Source organism: Hemitrygon akajei, unplaced genomic scaffold (assembly GCF_048418815.1).
Source record: "Hemitrygon akajei unplaced genomic scaffold, sHemAka1.3 Scf000041, whole genome shotgun sequence".
Taxonomy (NCBI): domain Eukaryota; kingdom Metazoa; phylum Chordata; class Chondrichthyes; order Myliobatiformes; family Dasyatidae; genus Hemitrygon; species Hemitrygon akajei.
Genome location: NW_027331927.1, coordinates 6690607 through 6713146, shown reverse-complemented (window position 1 = coordinate 6713146; position 22540 = coordinate 6690607). Strand labels below are relative to the sequence as shown.

At 48.8% G+C, this 22540-nt stretch overlaps 1 protein-coding gene and 1 long non-coding RNA gene across 3 annotated transcripts in view; one reads left to right on the top strand and one right to left on the bottom strand.

Annotated features, from left to right (window-relative positions):
- Positions 1 to 1235: 1235 nt before the first annotated feature.
- LOC140720344 (NACHT, LRR and PYD domains-containing protein 3-like) overlaps positions 1236 to 22540 on the bottom strand; it is a 53213-nt gene continuing 31908 nt past the window's right edge. For both annotated transcript variants that reach the window (XM_073035207.1, XM_073035205.1), the window contains exons 7-9: positions 6967 to 7053; positions 2155 to 2322; positions 1236 to 1990 (exon numbers count right to left, since the gene is read on the bottom strand). In XM_073035207.1, the coding sequence (XP_072891308.1) occupies positions 1897 to 1990; positions 2155 to 2322; positions 6967 to 7053 (349 nt within the window). In that variant the 3' untranslated portion in view covers positions 1236 to 1896. The remainder of the gene's footprint in view (positions 1991 to 2154; positions 2323 to 6966; positions 7054 to 22540) is intronic.
- LOC140720350 (uncharacterized) lies at positions 1742 to 21772 on the top strand. The gene is made up of 3 exons (XR_012097168.1): positions 1742 to 1820; positions 2424 to 2566; positions 21648 to 21772. It is a non-coding gene; the product is annotated as an uncharacterized lncRNA (long non-coding RNA).

The window sequence follows — 22540 nt, the reverse complement described above, 5'->3', positions numbered from 1 at the left end:
GGCCGAACGGGGTCTCCTTCAGTCACCACATCTCTCCCTCCTTGGTCCCGTTTCAACCCGGCCGAACGGGGTCTCCTTCAGTCACCACATCTCTCCCTCCTTGGTCCCGTTTCAACCCGGCCGAACGGGGTCTCCTTCAGTCACCACATCTCTCCCTCCTTGGTCCCGTTTCAACCCGGCCGAACGGGGTCTCCTTCAGTCAATACATCTCTCCCTTTGTCTCAACAGAATAAACGATGGTGGAGGTCATTTTCAATCGGAGTCTCACCCCCTCCCTTCCCGGCGCTTACTTTAAACAAGGTATCACGAACCCTAAACTGCCCCGTCAGACATTTTAAGCGAAACAACGGCTATTTTATGTCAGAGCGTCACTCTCTTCCATTAGATCATTGTACATCGACCCATTACCCCCTCTCTCTTCTCAATGTGCCACTCTCTCCATTTCGGCTATTTTTCCCGGTGCGTCTCTCCCTCCCTGTGGACCATTTGAAGTCTGTCCATCACTCTCTCCCTGCCGGCCATTGTAACAAAGGAATCAGGGACTATTTCAGGTCGGGCCGCCACTCCCTCGGATTTGTCAGTGCATCCCTCCCTCCCTGGTGATCATTTTCACTGCGTGCGTCACCCCCTCCCTGGTGACAATGTTATTTCGGCGCAACACTCTGCCCCTGGTAATAATTTTATATTCTGGCTTTAATGCAGAATCTTATTTTAATCAGCAGGTAACTCCCCCCCCCCCCCCCCGTGATAATTTTCAGTCAGTGCACAATCCCCACCCTGTCAGTCATTTTAACTCTGCCTGTCACTCCCACTCTCTTGTCAGTGTATCACTCCCTCCCTGCCGGCCATGAGGAACAAGGTGACCACGGCCATCTTAATTCCGCCCATCGCCCCCCTCCCTGGCGCACATTTTCATTCAGCCCATCACTTTCTCCCCGGAGACCATTTTCAGTCAACCTTTCACTCCCTCCTCAGTGATCATTCTAAATCCTTCTGTCGCTCCCTCCCTATTCACCATTTTCAATCGGGGGGCCAGGAGGGGGACAGATAGCCAGAATGGGAGTTCGGTGGAGATGAGATCCTGGGCACCCTGACTCTGCCAGTTCGACCTCCCTCAGCCTGGAGCTGAGACGCTACTGTGTCAGTATGAGGAGCTCCGACCCACTGTTGCAGTGCACAGGGTGCGGGGGGGGCAGCAGAAACCTCAAATAAAACTCGAGGCCGGCACCAGGACAGGAAGTTACAGCGGTTTAATGATTTCATCATGACAAATGTAAATTAAACAATGTGTGAGCTGCTGACGTGCGGGAATAAATAAGCTGCTCCCGACTCACTCACAGTCACACACAATTAACTGACCGGCGACAACGAGTGACAGTTTGAATAATCAGTCCCGTTTCTCACCGTCACTCTGCTCAGGGAACCGATGATTATAAAATCACACTTCAGGGCCGTGTCCGGGATCACTGCAGATCCAGGGTCACTGCCGAGGGATTTGTCAATTTAACATCATTATATCGGCCAGCCTCGAATGCACCGTCCTCAGCAAAGGGAGCAAAAGGATTCTCTCCCGAGATAATCCCACCCCGGGACACCGGTATCCAAGTCTGAGCCCCGGACCCCCAGGCTCTTCCTGTCTGGGTAATTCCCCGGGGTGTCACGTGGGAGTCTCAACACGCACATCCGGCCGAAGCTGCCACGCCGGACAACAGGCGGAAACACGTCACTGCGGGACCGCTCCGAGCGACGCACACAGCGCGGGGCCCGAGCCGGTTCCGTTAAAACCGTTGGGAATCAGCCCCGGCGCGCGGCCGTTAAAGGTAAGGGCGGGAGTTAAAGGGGAGGGCGGGGAATCGGCCAAATGTCCCCATCCCGCGGGCGGGGATGTTCACACATTCAGATGTTCAGAGCCACACTCAGTCCGGGTCTGAGTTCCTGCAGAGATCTCAGTTCCTTCCCCCCGGTCTCACTGAACCGATTGTCCCACAGCCTGAAACAGATGGGAGAATAAAGATGAAATAAACAGATTACACAACAGTGTCAGTAACAGGGGACTGGGGTTAATGTTTCAACAACACTCACAGACAAATATCACCAGAAAACCCGCGGATCCGCTGATATATTATCACATTGAACATTAACACAAACACTCACCAGATCCACTCCAGACGCGGGAGGGTCAGTATGAGGCGGCGGAGAGCGGGGACAGATCCGTCTGTCAGAGAGTTTAATTCCAGGTTCAGCACCGTCAGTGATGGTTTTGTACTGAGAGCGGAGGCGAGATCCTCGGCACCAGAATCTGTGAGACCGACATCCCTCAGCCTGGAGATCAGAGAGAGTGAGGGTGAAGGACACAGAGAGACAGGAGACGGTACAAATCCCCGGTGTTTATCAGTAACACAATTAATGATTATTTTCTTCAGCACGACTGCGCAAGTCGGCCAGTGAGAAGAGCGAGAAGAGTTTAAAAGGAAGACAGATTTACAGAGCGAGCGTCAGAGGAGCGGGAGACAGAGTAGGAAGGCTTTGGCTCAACGGGGCTTCGGCGATAAAGGGTCGAGGCGAGGTAGGTTATCTGTTTACACACAGACAGAGAGTATGTGTGTGAGGCTGGCTTTCTGTGCTCGGTGTCAGATGTGGGAGATCCTGGAGACTCCCAGCCTCCTGGACGGCAACATCTGCACCCGGTGTGTCGAGCTGCAGCTCCTTAGGGACCGAGTTAGGGAACTGGAGATGCAGCTCGATGACCTTCGTCTGGTCAGGGAGAGCGAGGAGGTGATAGAGAGGAGTTACAGGCAGGTGGTGACACCGGGGCCGCTGGAGACTGAAGAAGTGGGTCACAGTCAGGAGAGGGACGGGCAATAAGCAGATACTAGAGAGTACCCCTGTGGCTGTACCCCTTGACGATAAGTACCCCTGTTCGAGTACTGCCGGAGGGGGGTGGCCTATGGGTTGGGGAGCATCAGTGTCAGTGCCTCTGGCACAGAGTCTGGCCCTGTGGCTCAGGAGAGCAGGGAAAGGAAGAGGAAGGCAGCAGAGATAGGGGACTATAGTCAGGGGGTCAGACAGATGATTCTGTGGTGGCAGGAAAGAAACTCGGATGGTAGTTTGCCTCATAGGTGCCAGGGTCTGGGATGTTTCTGATCACGTCCAAGATATCCTGCGGTGAGAGAGAGAACAGCCAGAGGTCGTGGTACATATTGGTACCAGTGACATAGGTAGGAAAAGGGAAGAGGTCCTGAAAGTAGACTACAGGGAGTTAGGAAGGAAGTTGAGAAGCAGGACCTCAGAGGTAGTGATCTTGGAATTACTGCCTGTGCCACGTGACAGTGAGAATAAGATTAGGATGAGGTGGAGGATAAACGCATTGACTGAAGGATTGGAGCAGGAGGCAGGGATTCAGATTTCTGGATCATTGGGACCTCTTTTGGGGCAGGAGTGACCTGCACAAAAAGGATGGGTTACACTTGAATTCCTGGGGGGCCAATATCCTGGCAGGAAGGTTTGCTAAGGCTACTGGGGAGAGTTTAAACAAGAATTGCTGGGGGGAGGGAACCAAATTGATGTGATGGAGGAGAGGGAGGTTGGCTCACAAATAGAGAGAATTTGGAGACAGTGTGAAAGGGAGGATACGCGGGTGATAGAGAAGGAGGCACTCAGTCCGATGGTTTGAGATGTGTTTATTTTAATGCAAGGAGTATGATGAATAAAACGGATGAGCTTAGAGCGTGGATCAGCTCTCGGAGATATGATGTGGTGGCCATTACAGAGACTAGGATGGTGCAGGGGCAGGAATGGCTACTTCACGTGCCAGGATTTAATTGTTTCAGAAAGGACAGGGAGGGAGGCAAAAGAGGTGGGGACGTGGCACTGTTGATCAGAGATAGTGTCATGGCTACAGAAAAGGAGGACACTACGGCATCTCTGGGTGGAAGTTAGGAACAGGAAGGGGTCAATAACACTACTGGGTGTTTTTATATAGACCACCCAACAGTAACAGGGACATCGAGGAGCAGATAGGGAGACAGATTCTGGAAAGGAGTTTTAATAACAGGGTTGTTGAGGTGTGAGATTTTAATTTCCCAAATATTGATTGGTATCTCCCTAGAGTGAGGGGTTTAGATGGAGTGGAGTTTGTTAGGTGTGTTCAGGAAGGTTTTCTGACACAATATGTAGATAAGCCTACAAGAGGAGAGGTTGTACTTGATCTGCTATTGGGAAATGAACCTGGTCAGGTGTCAGGTCTCTCAGTGGGAGAGCATTTTGGAGATAGTGATCACAATTTTGTCTCTTTTACCACACCTTTGGAGAGGTATGGGTCAGTTAAGTTAGGGAAATCTTTAATTGGAGTAAGGGGAACTATGGGGCTATCAGGTTGGAACTTGTAAGCATGAATTGGAAACAGATGTTGTCAGAGAATAGTACCGAAGCAATGTAGAAAATGTTCAAGGGATATTTACATGGGGTTCTGAGAAGGTGCGTTCCAATGAGACATGGAAAGGATGGTAGGGGACAAGATCTGTGATGTACAAAGGCTGTTGTAAATCTAGTCAAGAAGAAAAGAAGAGCTTACAAAAGGTTCAAAAACGAGGTAGTGATATGAATCTGGAAGATTATAAGGCTAGCAGGAAGGAGCTTAAGAATGAAATCAGGAGAGCTAGAAGGGGCCATGAGAAGGCCTTGGCGGACAGGATTAAGGAAAACCCTAAAGCATTCTGCAAGTATGTGAAGAGCAAGAGGATAAGACATGACAGAATAGGACGAATCAAGTGTGACAATGGAAAAGAGCGTATTGAACCGGAGGAAATAGCGGAGATATTTAATGAACCATTTGCTTCAGTATTCATGACGGAAAAGGATCTTGGCAATTGTAGGGATGACTTGCAGTGGACTGAAAAGCTTGAGAATGTAGATATTAAGAAATATGTGGTGGAGCTTTTGGAAAGCATCAAGTTGGATAAGTCACCGCGACCGGAAAAGGTGTACACCAGGCGACTGTTGGAAGCGAGGGAAGAGATTGCTGAGCCTCTGGCGATGATCTTTGCATCATCAATGAGGACATGAGAGTTTCCGGAGGATTGGAGGGTTGCGAATCTCGTTCACTTATTCAAGAAAGGGAGTAGGGTTAGCCCAGGAAATTATAGACCAGTGAGTCTTACTTCAGTGGTTGGTAAGTTGATGGAGAAGATCCTGAGAGGTAGGATTTATGAACATCTGGAGAGGCAAAATATGATTAGGAATAGTCAGCATGGCTTTGTCAAAGGCAGGTTGTGCCTTACGAGTCTGAATGATTTTGTTGAGGATGTGACTAAACACATTGATGAAGGAAGGAAGAAGATGCCGTGTATATTGATTTCAGCAAGGCATTTGATAAGGTACACCATGCAAGACTTATTGAGAAAGTAAGGAGGCATGGGATCCAAGGGGACATTGCTTTGTGGATCCAGAACTGGCTTGCCCACAGAAGGCAAAGAGTGGTTGTAGACGGGTCATATTCTGCATGGAGGCCGGTGATCAGTGGAGTGCCTCAGGGATCTGTTCTGGGACCCCAAGTCTTTGTGATTTTTATAAATGACCTGGATGAGGAAGTGGAGGGTAGGGTTAGTAAATATGATGATGACACAAAGCTTGGGGATGTTGTGAATAGTGTGGAGGGCTGTCAGAGTTTACAATGGGACATTGATAGGATGCAAAACTGGGCTGAGAAGTGGCAGAATGGAGTTCAACCCAAATAAGTGTGAAGTAGTTTACTTTGGTAGGTCAAATATGATGGCAGAATATAGTATTAATGGTAAGACTCTTAGCAGTGTGGAGGATCAGAGGGATCTTGGGGTCCGAGTACATAGGACACTCAAAGATGCTATGCAGGTTGACTCTGTAGTTAAAAGGGCGTACAGTGTATTGGCCTTCATCAGTCGTGGGATTGAGTTTAAGAATCGAGAGGTAATGTTTAACAGTTGAGAGATTATGAGGGGGGATAGATCGAGTTGACGTGGATAGACTTTTTCCATTGAGAGTAGGGGAGATTCAAACAAAAGGACATGATTTGAGAGTTAGGGGGCAAAAGTTTAAGGGTAACACGAGGGGGAATTTCTTTACTCAGAGAGTGGTAGCTGTGTGGAGCGAGCTTCCAGTAGAAGTGGTAGAGGCAGTTTGGGTATTGTCATTTAAAGTAAAATTGGATAGGTATATGGACAGGAAAGGAATGGAGGGTTATGGGCTGAGTGCCGGTCAGTGGGACTAGGTGAGAGTAAGCGTTCGGCACAGACTAGGAGGGCTGAGATGGCCTGTTTCCGTGCTGTAATTGTTATATGGTTATATGTTGCAGCTATACAGGACCCTGGTCAGACCCTACTTGGAATACTGTGCTCAATTCTGGTCGCCTCACTATAGGAAGGACGTGGAAACCATAGAAAGGGTGCAGAGGAGATTTACAAGGATGTTGCCTGGATTGTGGTGCATGCCTTATGAGAATAGGTTGAGTGAACTTGGCCTTTTCTCTTGGAGTGACGGAGGATGAGAGGTGATTTGGTAGAGATGTACATGATAATGAGAGGCATTGATCATGTAGATAGTCAGAGGCTTTTCCCCAGGGCTGAACTGGCTAACATGAGAGGGCATAGTTTTAAGGTGCTTGGAAGTAGGTACAGAGGAGATGTCAGGGGTAAGTTTTTTTACACAGAGAGTAGTGAGTGCATGGAATGGGCTGCTGGCGGCGGTGATGGAGACGGAAACGATCGGATCTTTTAACTCCAGGAAGGCTACATGGAGCTTAGAAACATGGAGGGCTATGGGTAAAACCGAGGTAATTCTAAAGTAGAAACATGTTCGGCACAGCGTTGTGGGCCGAAGGGCCTGTATTGTGCTGTAGATTTTCTATGTTTCTTCGTTTCTACTGATCACATTAATGTTCAGTGTCAGACACCCAGTGACTGTAAACACAATCTCCCACAGTCTGGTACTTACCACAGTTGCTGTATTTTACACTCCGGGTTCCTCAGAGCCGCAGACACCAGTTTCACTCCTGAATCTCCCAGGTCATTGCCCCCAAGTCTAAACACAAACAGACATTGATGAATAAAGTGATTCAAACCGTGGGTCTGGGGGAATTTCTCTCACTTGGATATTTCAGGAAACATTAAACCCTTCAGTAAATCACTGATCGGAGTTCCCATCACAGTCAATGTCCCTCACTGACCAGCTCCAGTGTATTCACCAAATGTCGGTAATTTAGTCTGTCGGTGTGACCCTGTAAACTCCACATATTCTCTCTCATTTCCAGATGGCTAAACAAAATGTTCCACACAGAAATGCAGGAATGTCAATGGGACACAGTGAAATAGACCCACCCAAGCTAAAGGGATGGGGAAGGGAGATCCCACAGGAGGAAGGGTAATGGGGAAGAGAGATCCCACAGGAGGAAGGGTAATGGGGAAGAGAGATCCCACAGGAGGAAGGGGGAGGGGGAAGAGAGAACCCACAGGAGTTCGGATGGACGAGAGATCTGAAAGTAGGAAGGGGGATGGGGAAGAGAGATACCACGGGAGGAAGGGGAAGTGATAGATCCCTGAAGAGGAAGGAAGATGTGGAAGGGAGACCCACAAGAAGGGTGGGGTATGACAACAGAAGCCCCACAGAAGAAAGGTGGATGGGGAATAGAGATCCCACAGGAGGAAGGGGGATGGGGAAGTGAGATCCTACAGGAGGAAGGGGGATGGGGAAGAGAGATCCCACAGGAGGAAGGGGGACGGGGAAGAGAGATCCCACAGGAGGAAGGGGGACGGGGAAGAGAGATCCCACAGGAGGAAGGGGGAAGGGGAAGGGAGATCCCACAGGTGGAAGGGGGACAGGGAAGGGACATCCCACAAGAGGAAGGGGGACGAGGAAGGGACAACACACAGGAGGAAGGGGGAAGGGGAAGGGAGATCCCACAGGTGGATTGCTCCCCGTGCTATGTGCTAGTGGGGCTAGAAATAAGAAGATAATGCAGCTAAATATGTGGCTGAGGGGATGGTGCATGAGGGTGGGGTTCATGTTTCTGGACAATTGGGCTTTCTTGCAGGAGAGGTGTGACCAGTTTGAATTGGACAGTTTGCACCTGAACTGGAGGGGACTAACATCCTTGCCGGTAGGTTAGGCAAGTTCTGCTCAGGGGGTTTTAAACCAGATTGTAAGCAGAGGGTGCAGTGTGTTAGAGCTGATAGTGATGTGGAGGAGGATACGGGTCATGTGAGGACTGCTTGTATAGACAGATATCAAAGGTTTGTACATGATAGAGATGTTCTCAGGTACATCTATTTCCATACGAGGAGTATTGTAGGTAAGGCAGATGAGTTTAGGTCGTGGATTGGCACATGATGATATCGACATCATTGCTATTAGTAAGACTTGGTTGCAGGAGGGGCAGGACTAATAACTATATAAACATTTAACAATTACAGCACGGAAACAGGCCATTTCGGCCCTTCTAGACCGTGCCGAATGCTTACACTCACCTAGTCCCACTGACCCGTACTCAGCCCATAACCCTCCATTCCTTTCCTGTCCATATACCTATCCAATTTTACTTTAAATGACAATACCGAACCTGCCTCTACCACTTCTACTGGAAGCTCATTCCACACAGCTACCACTATCTGTAAAGAAATTACCCCTCATATTACCCTTAAATGTTTGCCCACTAACTCTCAGATCATGTCCTCTTGTTTGAATCTCCCCTATTCTCAATGGAAAAACCCTATCCACGTCAACTCTATCTATCCCCCTCATAAGTTTAAATACCTCTATCGTCCCCCCTGAACCTTCTATGCTCCAAAGAATAAAGACCTAACTTGTTCAATCTTTCTGTGTAACTTAGGTGCTGAAACCCAGGTAACATTCTAGTAAATCTTCTCTGTACTCTCTCTATTTTATTGACATCTTTCCTATAATTCGGTGACCAGAACTGTACACAATACTCCAAATTTGGCCTTACCAATGCCTTGTACAATTTTAAAATTACATCCCAACTCCTATACTCAATGCTCTGATTTATAAAGGCCAACATACCAAAAGCTTTCTTCACCACCCTATCCACATGAGATTCCACCTTCAGGGAACTATGCACCATTATTCCTAGATCACTCTGTTCTACTGCAGTCTTCAATGCCCTACAATTTACCATGTATGTCCTATTTGGATTATTCCTACTAAAATGCAGTACCTCACACTTATCAGCATTAAACTCCATCTGCCATTGTTCAGCCCACTCCTCTAACTGTTCTAAATCTCTCTGCAAACTTTTAAAACCTACTTCATTATCCACAACGCCACCTACCTTAGTATCATCTGCATACTTACCAATCCAATTTACCACCCCATCATCCAGATCATTAATGTATATGACAAACAACATTAGACCCAGTACAGATCCCTGAGGCCCACCACTAGTCACCGGCCTCCAACCTGACAGTTATCCACCACTACTCTCTGGCATCTCCTATCCAGACACTGTTGAATCCATTTTACTGCTTCAGTATTAATACCTAACGATCAAATCTTCCTAATTAACCTTCTGTGCGGAACCTTGTCAAGGGCCTTAATGAAGTCCATATAGACAACATCCACTGCTTTACCCTCGTCAACTTTACTTGTAACCTCTTCAAAAAATTCAATAAGGTATGTCAAACATGACCTTTCACGCACAAATCCATGATGACTGTTCCTAATCAGACCCTGTCTATCCAGATAATTATATATACCATCTCTAAGAATACCTTCCATTAATTTACCCAGCACTGACGTCAAACTGACAGGCCTATAATTGCTAGGTTTACTCTGGGAACCCTTTTTAAACAATGGAACCACATGAGCAATACGCCAATCCTTCGGCACCATCTCCGTTTCTAATAACATTTGAAATATTTCTGTCAGAGCCCCTGCTATTTCTACACTAACGTCCGTCATGGTCCTAGGGAATATCCTGTCAGGATCCGGAGATTTATCCACTTTTATATTCCTTAAAAGCGCCAGCTTCATGTTCCGGCGTTCCGTTGTTTCAGACGTGATAGGGGTGAAGGATGAAAGGGAAAGGAGTGGCATTACTAGTCAGGGAGAATATCTCAGCTGTGCGTAGACGGGACAGCCTGGAGGGCTCGTCTACAGATGCCATATGGGTGGAGAGTGAGGAACGGGGAAAATGTGAGCACACGAATAGGGTTGTATTATAGACCACCCAATAGTCAGAGAGAATTGGAGGAGTAAACCTGTAGAGAGTTAGCAGACCGATGTAAGAAACAGAAAGTTGTAATCGTAGAGGATTTTAAATTTCCACATATTGACGGGGACTCCCACTCTGAGAAAGGGTTAGATAGCGTGGAGTTTGTTAAATGTGTTCAGGAAAGTTTTCTAAATCAATATATTGAGGTACCAACGAGAGAGGGTGTGCAGTACCTGATCCCCTATTAGGGAACCAGACAGGTCAGGTGACAGAAGTATGTGTAAGCAAACATTTTGGGTCCAGTGACCATAATGTCATTAGTTTCAAGATAATTATGGATAAGGATAGGACTGGTCCACCAGTTAAGGTTCTGAATTGGAGAAGGGCCAATTTTGTGGAAATGAGAGAGGATCTGGGAAAAGTGGATTGGGATAAGTTGTTTTCTGGCAAGGATGTGTTCAGTAAGTGGAAGGCCTTCAAGGGTGAAATTTTGAGAGTGCAGAGTTTGCATGTTCCTACCAGGATTAAAGTCAAAGTTAACAGGCATAGGGAACCTTGGTTTTCAAGGGATATTGGCGATCTGGTTAAGTAGGTGTTTAGCAGGAATAGGCAACAAGGAACAATTGAGGTACTTGAAGAGTATAGAAAATGTAAGCGAATACTAAAGAAGGAAATCAGGAAGGCAAAAAGAAGACATGAGGTTGCTTTGGCAGATCATGTGAAGGTAAACCAGAAGGGTTCCTACAAGTATATTGAGAGTAAAAGGATAGTAAAGGACAAAATTGGTCGCCTAGAAGATCAGAGTGGACGTCTATGTGTGGAGCCTCATGAGATGGGGGAGATCTTAAACAGGTTTTTTGCATCAGTGTTTACACAGGAAACTGGCACAGCGGATATGGAATTAAGGCTAACAAAGAGTAGTGTCATGGAACATATAGAGATTAAAGAGGAGGAGCTGCTTGCTGCCTTACAGTGAATAAAGGTAGATAAATCCCCCGGGCCTGACATGATATTTTCTCGGACCTTGAGAGAGACTAGTGTAGAAATTGCAGGGGCTGTGGCAGAAATATTTAAAATGTCCTCAGCCACCGGTTTGGTGCCGGAGGATTGGAGGGTAGCTCATGTTGTTCCGTTGTTTGAAAAAGGCTCCAAAAGTACACCAGGTAATTACAGGCCAGTAAGCCTGACATCAGTAGTAGGTAAATTATCAGGAGGTGTTCTGAGAGATCAGATATACAAGGATTTGGACAGCCAAGGGCTGATAAAAGATAGTCAACATGGCTTTGTATGTGGTAGATCAAGTTTAATGAATCTTGTAGTGTTTTTCGAGGAGGTTACCAAGAATGCATATGAAGGAAAGGCTGTGGATGTTGTCTGCATGAACTTTAGTAAGGCCTTTGTCAAGGTCCCACATAAAAGGTTAGTTCAGAAGGTTCAGACACTAGGTGTCCATGGAGAGGTTGTACACTGGATTCGAATTGGCTGTGTGGGAGACGACAGAGAGTGGTAGTGGATGATTGCTTCTCACCTGTGACTAGTGGTGGGTCTCAGGGATCTGTGCTGGGACCATTGTTGTTTGTTGTCTATATCAATGATCTAGATGATAATGTGATAAATTGGATCAGCAGGTTTGCTGATGACACTAAGATGGAGGCGTTGTGGACAGTGAGGAAGGCTTTGAAAGCTTGCAGAGGGATCTGGACCAACTGGAAAAATGGGCCAGAAAATGACAGATGGAATTTAGAACATATGACATATAACCATATAACAATTACAGCACGGAAACAGGCCATCTCGGCCCTTCTAGTCTGTGCCGAACGCTTACTCTCACCTAGTCCCACTGATCGGCACTCAGCCCATAACCCCCCATTCCATTCCTTTCCTGTCCATATTACTATCCAATTTTTTTTTAAATGACAAAATTGAACCCGCCTCTACCACTTCTACTGGAAGCTCGTTCCACACAGCGACCACTCTCTGAGTAAAGAAGATCTCCCTTGTGATACCCCTAAACTTTTGTCCTTTCACTCTCAACTCATTCCCTCTTGTTCGAATCTCCCCTACTCTGAATGGAAAAAAGACTACCCATGTCAACTCTATCTACCCCCCTCATCATTTTAAATACCTCTATCAAGTCCCCCCTCAACCTTCTACGCTCCAAAGAATAAATACCTAACTTGTTTATTAGGTGCTGAAACCCAGGTAATTTTCTAGTAAATTTACTTAGTACTCTCTCTATTTTGTTGACATCTTTCCTATAATCTGGTGACTAGAACTGTACACAATACTCCAAATTTGGCCTTAACAATCCCTTGTACAATTTTAACATTACATCCCAACTCCTATACTCAATGCTCTGATTTATAAAGGCCAGTATACCAAAAGCTTTCTTCACCACCCTATCCACATGAGATTCCACCTTCAGGGAACTATGCACCATTATTCTTAGATCACTCTGTTCTGCTGCATTCCTCAATGCCCTACCATTTACCATGTATGTCCTTTTTGGATTATTCCTACCAAAATGTATCACCTCACACATATCAACATTAAACTCCATCTGCCATCTTTCAGCCCACTCTTCTAACTGGCCTAAATATTTGAACAACAAGCTTTGAAAACCTTCATTATCCACAACGTCACCTATCTTAGTATTATCTGCATACTTACTAATCCAATTTACCATTCCATCATCCAGATCATTAATGTATATGACAAACAACATTGGACCCAGTACAGATCCCTGAGGCACACCACTAGTCACCACTTTAATGCAGACAAGTGTGAGGTGTTGCATTTTGGAAGGACAGATCAAGGTAGGACATACACAGTAAATGGTAGGGCACTGAGGAGTGTGGAGGAACAAAGGGATCTGGGAGTTCAGATACATAATTCCCTGAAAGTGGCGTCACAGGTGGACAGGGTTGTAAAGAAGGCTTTTGGCATCCTGGCATTCATAAATCAAAGTACTGAGTATAGGAGTTGGAATATTATGGTGAGGTTGTAAAGGACATTGGTGAGGCCAAGTTTTGAATATTGTGTGCAGTTCTGGTCACTGAACTATAGGAAGGATATCAGTAAGGTTGAAAGAGTGCAGAGATGATTTACTAGGATGTTGCCGAGTCTTCAGGAGTTGAGTTACAGGGAACGATTGAACAGATTACGACTTTATTCCTTGGAGCGCAGAAGAATGCGGGGGGATTTCAAAGAGGTTGACAAAACTCTGAGGGGTATAGACAGGGTAAATGAGAATAGGCTCTTTCCACATACATTAGGAGAGATAAATTACAGGAGGACTTGGCTTCAGGGTGAAAGGGGAAAGGTTTTGGGGGAAATTCTTCACTGAGAGAGTGGTGAGAGTGTGGAACGAGCTGCCATCCGTTGTGGAAAATGTGGACTCACTCTTAAGCTTTAAGAATAAATTGGATACATACATAGATGGGGGTGGGGTCTGGAGGGTTATGGACTGGGTACAGGTCACTGGGACAAGTGGAATAAAGTTTCGGCACAGAGCAGAAGGGCCAGATGGCTTGTTTACTGTGTGCTGGTGTTTTATGATTCTATGAAGGGCTGTGGGGAAGAGAGATCTCACAGGAGGAAGGGGGATGGGGAAGAGAGATCTCACAGGAGGAAGGGGGATGGGGAAAAGCGATCCCACCGGAGGAAGGGGGATGGGGAAGAGAGATCCCACAGAAGGATGGGGAAGAGAGACCCCACAGGAGGAAGGGGGATGGGGAAAAGCGATCCCACCGGAGGAAGGGGGATGGGGAAGAGAGATCCCACAGGAGGAAGGGGGATGGGGAAGAGAGACCCCACCGGAGGAAGGGGGATTAGGAAGAGAGACCCCACAGGAGTAAGGGGGATGGGGAAGAGAGATCTCACAGGAGGAAGGGGGATGGGGAAGAGAGATCTCACCAGAGGAAGGGGGATGAGGAAGAGAGACCCCACAGGAGGAAGTGGGATGGGGAAGAGAGATCCCACAGGAGGAAGGGGGATGGGGAAGAGAGACCAGAGAGGAGGAAGGGGGATGGGGGAGAGAGATCCCACAGGAGGAAGGGGGATGGGGGAGAGAGATCCCACAGGAGGAAGGGGGATGGGGAAGAGAGATCCCACAAGAGGAAGGGGGATGGGGGAGAGAGATCCCACAGGAGGAAGGGGGATGGGGAAGAGAGATCCCACTGGAGGATAGGGGAAGGGGAATAGAGATCCCACAAGAGGAAGGTGATGGGGAAGGGAGATCCAACAGCAGGAAGTTGTTGCGGAAGAAAGCCCAGAGGAGGAAGTGGAATGTGGAAGAGATGTCCAACAGAAGGAAGAGGATGGGAAAGAGAGTTCCCAGAGGAAGAAAGCTGGTGGGGAAGATAAATCTGACAGGGAAGAGACATTACATAGCAGGAAGTGGGATGGGGAAAAGAGATCCCACAGGAAGAAAGGGAGTGGGGTAGATAAATCCCACAGGAGGAAGGAGCATGGGGAAGAGAGATCTGATAGGAAGGGGGAGGGGACGTGGAAGAGAGATCATACAGGAGGAAGGCGGATGAGTAGGAGAGATACCTCAGGAAGTGGGGACATGGAACAGAGGAACCACAGGAGGAAGAGGAGTGGGGAAGAGAGATCCCACTAGGAGAAGGGGGATGGGGAGTAGAGATCCCAGAGGAGGCAGGGGGGTGGGGAAGAGCGATCCCACCAGAGGAAGTGGGATGGGGAAGAGAGATCTCACAGGAGGAAGGGGGATGGGGAAGAGAGATCTCACAGGAGGAAGGGGGATGGGGAAAAGCGATCCCACCGGAGGAAGGGGGATGGGGAAGAGAGATCCCACAGAAGGATGGGGAAGAGAGACCCCACAGGAGGAAGGGGGATGGGGAAAAGCGATCCCACCGGAGGAAGGGGGATGGGGAAGAGAGATCCCACAGAAGGATGGGGAAGAGAGACCCCACAGGAGGAAGGGGGATGGGGAAAAGCGATCCCACCGGAGGAAGGGGGATGGGGAAGAGAGACCCCACAGGAGTAAGGGGGATGGGGAAGAGAGATCTCACAGGAGGAAGGGGGATGGGGAAGAGAGATCTCACCAGAGGAAGGGGGATGAGGAAGAGAGACCCCACAGGAGGAAGTGGGATGGGGAAGAGAGATCCCACAGGAGGAAGGGGGATGGGGAAGAGAGACCAGACAGGAGGAAGGGGGATGGGGGAGAGAGATCCCACAGGAGGAAGGGGGATGGGGAAGAGAGATCCCACTGGAGGATAGGGGAAGGGGAATAGAGATCCCACAGGAGGAAGGTGATGGGGAAGGGAGATCCAACAGCAGGAAGTTGTTGCGGAAGAAAGCCCAGAGGAGGAAGTGGAATGTGGAAGAGATGTCCAACAGAAGGAAGAGGATGGGAAAGAGAGTTCCCAGAGGAAGAAAGCTGGTGGGGAAGATAAATCTGACAGGGAAGAGACATTACATAGCAGGAAGTGGGATGGGGAAAAGAGATCCCACAGGAAGAAAGGGAGTGGGGTAGATAAATCCCACAGGAGGAAGGAGCATGGGGAAGAGAGATCTGATAGGAAGGGGGAGGGGACGTGGAAGAGAGATCATACAGGAGGAAGGCGGATGAGTAGGAGAGATACCTCAGGAAGTGGGGACATGGAACAGAGGAACCACAGGAGGAAGAGGAGTGGGGAAGAGAGATCCCACTAGGAGAAGGGGGATGGGGAGTAGAGATCCCAGAGGAGGCAGGGGGGTGGGGAAGAGCGATCCCACCAGAGGAAGTGGGATGGGGAAGAGAGATCTCACAGGAGGAAGGGGGATGGGGAAGAGAGATCTCACAGGAGGAAGGGGGATGGGGAAAAGCGATCCCACCGGAGGAAGGGGGATGGGGAAGAGAGATCCCACAGAAGGATGGGGAAGAGAGACCCCACAGGAGGAAGGGGGATGGGGAAAAGCGATCCCACCGGAGGAAGGGGGATGGGGAAGAGAGATCCCACAGGAGGAAGGGGGATGGGGAAGAGAGACCCCACCGGAGGAAGGGGGATTAGGAAGAGAGACCCCACAGGAGTAAGGGGGATGGGGAAGAGAGATCTCACAGGAGGAAGGGGGATGGGGAAGAGAGATCTCACCAGAGGAAGGGGGATGAGGAAGAGAGACCCCACAGGAGGAAGTGGGATGGGGAAGAGAGATCCCACAGGAGGAAGGGGGATGGGGAAGAGAGACCAGACAGGAGGAAGGGGGATGGGGGAGAGAGATCCCACAGGAGGAAGGGGGATGGGGGAGAGAGATCCCACAGGAGGAAGGGGGATGGGGAAGAGAGATCCCACAAGAGGAAGGGGGATGGGGGAGAGAGATCCCACAGGAGGAAGGGGGATGGGGAAGAGAGATCCCACAGGAGGAAGGGGGATGGGGAAGTGGGATCCCACCGGAGGAAGGGGGATGGGGAAGAGAGACCCCACCGGTGGAAGGGGGATGAGGAAGAGAGACCCAACAGGAGGAAGGGGGTAGAGAGATCCCACAGGAGGATGTGGGAAGGGGAAGAGAGAACTCGCAGGGTGAAGGGGGGTGGGGTAGAGAGAACTCGCAGGGGGAAGGGGGATGGTGTAGAGAGATCCCACAGGAGGAAGGGGGACGGGGAAGAGAGTTCCCACAGGAGGATGTGGGATTGGGAAGAGAAATCTCACAGGACAATGGGGCATGCCAAAGAGAGATCCGGCAGGAAGTGGCAGGTATTCGAAACAAGGCCCTACAGGAGTAAGGGGGTAGAGAGATCCCACAGGAGGATGTGGGAAGGGGAAGAGAGAACTCGCAGGGTGAAGGGGGGTGGGGAAAAGAGATCCCACAGGAGGAAGGGGGATGAGGAAGGAAGATCCCACAGGTGAATGGGGGATGGGGATGAGAGATCCCACAGCAGGATGTTGATGGGGAGCAGAGAGTGCACAGGTGGAAGGGGATGGGGAATAGAGATCCCACATAAGTAAGGGGATTGGGGAAGATATATCCCTAGGAAGTAAGATGGTGGGGAGGAGATATCCCACAGTTGGAAGGAGAATGGGGAAGAGAGATCTGACAGGAGGATGTGGGATGGGGAAGAGAGATACATGTGGAGGGACAAGACAGATCCCACAGGAAGAGGGGGCATTATGATGACCCACAGGAGGAAGTGGAATGGGGAAGAGCAATCCCTCGGAAGGAAGGGGGTGGTGACAATAGATCCCACAGAAGGAATGGGAATGGGGAATACAGATCCCATAGGATGATCAGGCATGGGGACGAGAGATGAGACAGGAGGAAGTGGGTGGGGAAGCAAGATCATACAGGAGGTTGGGGGATGAGTAGGAGAGATCCCATAGGAGGAAGAGTGACGGGGAAAGTAAATGCCACGGGAGGAAGGGGGACGGGGAAGAGAGATCCCATCCGATGTAGGGTATTGGGAAGAGAGATCCCACAGAACGAAGGGGGATGGGGAAGAGAGATCCCACAAGAGAATGGGGAATGGGGAAGAGAGATGTACAGGAGGAAGGGAAATGGCGAAGCAAGATCCCGTAAGAAGTGGAGGGATGGAAACAGAGCCCCCACGGGGGTCAGGTGGATGGGGAAGAGAGATCCCACTGTAGGAAATGGGATATTGAAGAGAGATCCCACAGGAAGAAAGGGGTGGGGAGTTTAAATCCCACAGGAGGAAGGGAGTTGGGGAAGACAGATCCAACAGATGGAAGTGGGATGGGAACAGAGGCCCCAGAGGGTGAAAGGGGATGCGGAAGAGAGATCCCACAGGAGCATGGGAGGTGGAGAAGAGAGATTCCACTGTAGGAATGGGGATGGGGAAGAGAGATTCATCAGGAGGAAGGGAGCTGGTGATGAGAGATCCCACAGGAGGAAGGTGTATAGGGAACAGAGAGCCCACAGGAGGAAGGGAGATGGGTAGGGAGATCTCACAGCAGGAAGAGGGATGGGGAAGGGAGATCCCACAGGAGGAAGGGGGATGGGGAAGAGAGATCCCACAGGAGGAAGGGGGATGGGGAAGAGAGATCCCACAGGAGGAAGGGGGATGGGGAAGAGAGATCCCACAGGAGGAAGGGGGATGGGGAAGAGAGATCCCACAGGTGGAAGGGGATGGGGAATAGAGATCCCACAGAAGTAAGGGGATTGGGGAAGATATATCCCTAGGAAGTAAGATGGTGGGGAGGAGATATCCCACAGTTGGAAGGAGAATGGGGAAGAGAGATCTGACAGGAGGATGTGGGATGGGGAAGAGAGATACATGTGGAGGGACAAGACAGATCCCACAGGAAGAGGGGGCATTATGATGACCCACAGGAGGAAGTGGAATGGGGAAGAGCAATCCCTCGGAAGGAAGGGGGTGGTGACAATAGATCCCACAGAAGGAATGGGAATGGGGAATACAGATCCCATAGGATGATCAGGCATGGGGACGAGAGATGGGACAGGAGGAAGTGGGTGGGGAAGCAAGATCATACAGGAGGTTGGGGGATGAGTAGGAGAGATCCCATAGGAGGAAGAGTGATGGGGAAAATAAATGCCACGGGAGGAAGGGGGACGGGGAAGAGAGATCCCATCCGATGTAGTGGATTGGGAAGAGAGATCCCACAGGAGGAAGGGGATATAGAGAGAGATTAAACAGGATGAAGCAGGAAGGGGTTGAGAGATTGGCCAGGAGGAGGAGGGATGTGGAAGAGAGTTCCCACAGGAGGATGTGGGATTGGGAAGAGAAATCTCACAGGAGGAAGGGGGTTGGGGAAGAGAAATTCCACAGGACAATGGGGCATGCCAAAGAGAGATCCGACAGGAAGGAGTCGATGGGGGAGAGAGATCCCACGGCAGGAAGGGGGATGGGGATGAGAGATCCCACAGCAGGACGGAATGGGAAGGGAGATCCCACAGAAGGAAGGGGGATGGGGAAGAGGGATCCCACAGGAGGAAGGTGGATGGGGAAGGGAGATCCCACTGAAGGAAGGGGGATGGGGATGAGGGATCCCACGGCAGGAAGGGGGATGGGGATGAGAGATCCCACAGAAGGAAGGGGGATGGGGATGAGAGATCCCACAGGAGGAAGTTGGATGCTGAGGAGAGATCCAACAGTTGGAAGGAAGGTGGAGTGGGAACAGAGAGCACAGAGGATGAAAGGGGGATGGAAAAGTGAGATCCCCCAGGTGGATTGCTACCCGTGCCACGTGCTAGTGAGGCTAGAAATAGGAAGATAATGCAGCTAAATACGTGGCTGAGGGGGTGGTGCATGAGGGTGGGGTTCATGTTTCTGGACAATTGGGCTTTCTTCCAGGGGAGGTGGGGCCAGTTCGAATTGGGCAGTTTGCACCTGAACTGGAGGGGACTAACATCCTTGCCGGTAGGTTAGTAAGTTCTGCTCCGGGGGTTTTAAACTAGTTCGCAGGGGCAGGGGAACCAGAGTGTTAGAGCAGATAGTGAGGTGGAGGAGGATAAGGGTCATGCGAGGACTGCTTGTATAGACAGATATCAAAGGTTTGTACGTGATAGACATGTTCTCAGGTACATCTATTTTGATGCAAGGAGTATTGTAGGTAAGGCAGATGAGTTTAGGGCATGGATTGGCATGATAATGATATCGACATTATTGCTATTAGTAAGACTTGGTTTGCAGGAGGGGCAGGACTGGCAGCTTCATGTTCTGGGTTTCCGTTGTTTCAGAGGTGATGGGGCGGAGGGATGAAAGGGGGAGAAGTGGCATTACCAGTCAGGGAGAATATCACAGCTGTGCGTAGATGGGACAGCCCGGAGGACTCGTCTACAGAGGCTGTATGGGTGGAGCTGAGGAACGGGAACGGTGCGACCACACTAATAGGGTTGTATTATAGACCACCCAATAGTCAGAGAGAATTGGAGGAGCAAATCTGTAGAGAGATAGCAGACCAATGTAAGAAAAAGAAAGTTGTAATCGTAGGGGATTTTAACTTTCCACATATTGACGGGGATGCCCACTCTGAGAAAGGGTTAGATGGCGTGGAGTTTGTCAAATGTGTTCAGGAAAGTTTTCTAAATCAATATATTGAGGTACCAACGAGAGAGGGTGTGCAGTACCTGATCTCCTATTACGGAACCAGACAGGTCAGGTGACAGAAGTATGTGTAAGCAAACATTTTGGGTCCAGTGACCATAATGTCATTAATTTCAAGATAGTTATGGATAAGGATAGGACTCATCCACCAGTTAAGGTTCTGAATTGGAGAAGGACCAATTTTGTGGAAAAGAGGGAGGATATGGGAAGTGTGGATTGGGTTAAGTTGTTTTCTGGCAGGGATGTGTATAGTAAGTGGAACATCTTCAAGGGTGAAATTTTGAGAGTGCAGAGTTTGCATGTTCCTGCCAGCATTAAAGGCAAAGTTAACAGGCATGGGGAACGTTGGTTTACAAGGGATATTGGTGATCTGGTTAAGTAGGTGTTTAGCAGGAATAGGCAACAAGGGACAAATGAGGTACTTGAAGAGTACAGAAAATGTAAGCGAATACTAAAGAAGGAAATCAGGAAGGCAAAAAGAAGACATGAGGTTGCTTTGGCAGATCATGTGAAGGTAAACCCGAAGGGTTTTTACAAGTATATTGAGAGTAAAAGGATAGTAAAGGACAAAATTGGTCGCCTAGAAGATCAGAGTGGTCATCTATGTGTGGAGCCTCACGAGATGGGGGAGATCAAACAGGTTTTTTGCATCAGTGTTTACTCAGGAAACTGGCATAGCGGATATGGAATTAAGGCAAACAAACAGTAGTGTCATGGAACATATAGAGATTAAAGAGGAGGTGTTGCTTGCTGCCTTACAGTGAATACAGGTAGATAAATCCCCCGGGCCTGACATGATTTTTTCTCGGACCTTGAGAGAGACTAGTGTAGAAATTGCAGGGGCCCTGGCAGAAATATTTAAAATGTCCTCAGCCACGGGTGCGGTGCCGGAGGATTGGAGGGTAGTTCATGTAGTTCCGTTGTTTGAAAAAAGCTCCAAAAGTACACCAGGTAATTACAGGCCAGTGAGCCTGACATCAGTAGTAGGTAAATCATCAGAAGGTGTTCTGAGAGATCAGATATACAAGGATTTGGACAACCAAGGGCTAATTAAAGATTGTCAACATGGCTTTGTGTGTGGTAGATCATGTTTAATGAATCTTGTAGTGTTTTTCGAGGAGGTTACCAAGAATGCATATGAAGGAAAGGCTGTGGATGTTGTCTGCATGAACTTTAGTAAGGCCTTTGACAAGGTCCCACGTAAGAGGTTAGTTCAGAAAGTTCAGACACTAGGTATCCATGGAGAGGTTGTAAACTGGATTCAAATTGGCTGTGTGGGAGAAGACAGAGAGTGGTAGTGGATGATTGCTTCTCAGACTGGAGACCTGTGACTAGTGGTATGCCTCAGGGATCTGTGCTGGGACCATTGTTGTTTGTTGTCTATATCAATGATGTAGATGATAATTTGATAAATTGGATCAGCAGGTTTGTGGATGACACTAAGATGGATGCGTTGTGGACAGCGAGGAAGGCTTTCAAAGCTTGCAGAGGGATCTGGACCAACTGGAAAAATGGGCCAGAAAATGGCGATGGAATTTAATGCAGACAAGTGTGAGGTGTTCCATTTTGGAAGGACAAATCAAGGTACGACATACACAATAACGGTAGGGCACTGAAGAGTGCGGAGGAACAGAGGGATCTGGGGGTTCAGATACATAAGCCCCTGAAAGTGGCGTCACAGGTGGACAGGGTTGTAAAAAAGGCTTTTGGCATCCTGGCATTCATAAATCAAAGTACTGAGTATAGGAGTTGGAATATTATGGTGTGGTTGTATAAGGCATTGGTGAGGCCAAATTTGGAGTATTGTGTGCAGCTCTGATCACCGAACTGTAGGAAGGATATCAGTAAGTTTGAAAAAGTGCAGAGAAGACTTACTAGGATGTTGCTGGGTGTGCAGGAGTTGAGTTACAAGGAAAGATTGAACAGGTTAGGACTTTATTCCTTGGAGCGTAGAAGAATGAGGGGAGATTTGATAGAGGTTTACAAAATTATGAGGGTATAGACAGGGTAAATGCGAATAGGCATAGATTAGGAGAGATACAAATGAGAAGACATGGCTTCAGTGTGAAAGGGGAAAGGTTTAGGGGGAGCATTAGGAGGAACTTCTTCACTCAGAGGGTGGTGAGAGTGTGGAACGAGCTGCCATCTGATTTGGAAAATATGGACTCACTCTTAAGCTTTAAGAATAAATTGGATAGATACATGGATGGGAGAGGACTGGAGGGTTATGGACTGGGTGCAGGTCAATGGGACTAGCGGAATAAGGTTTCGGTACAGACTAGAAGGACTGAATGGCTTGTTTTCTGTGCTGTAGTGGT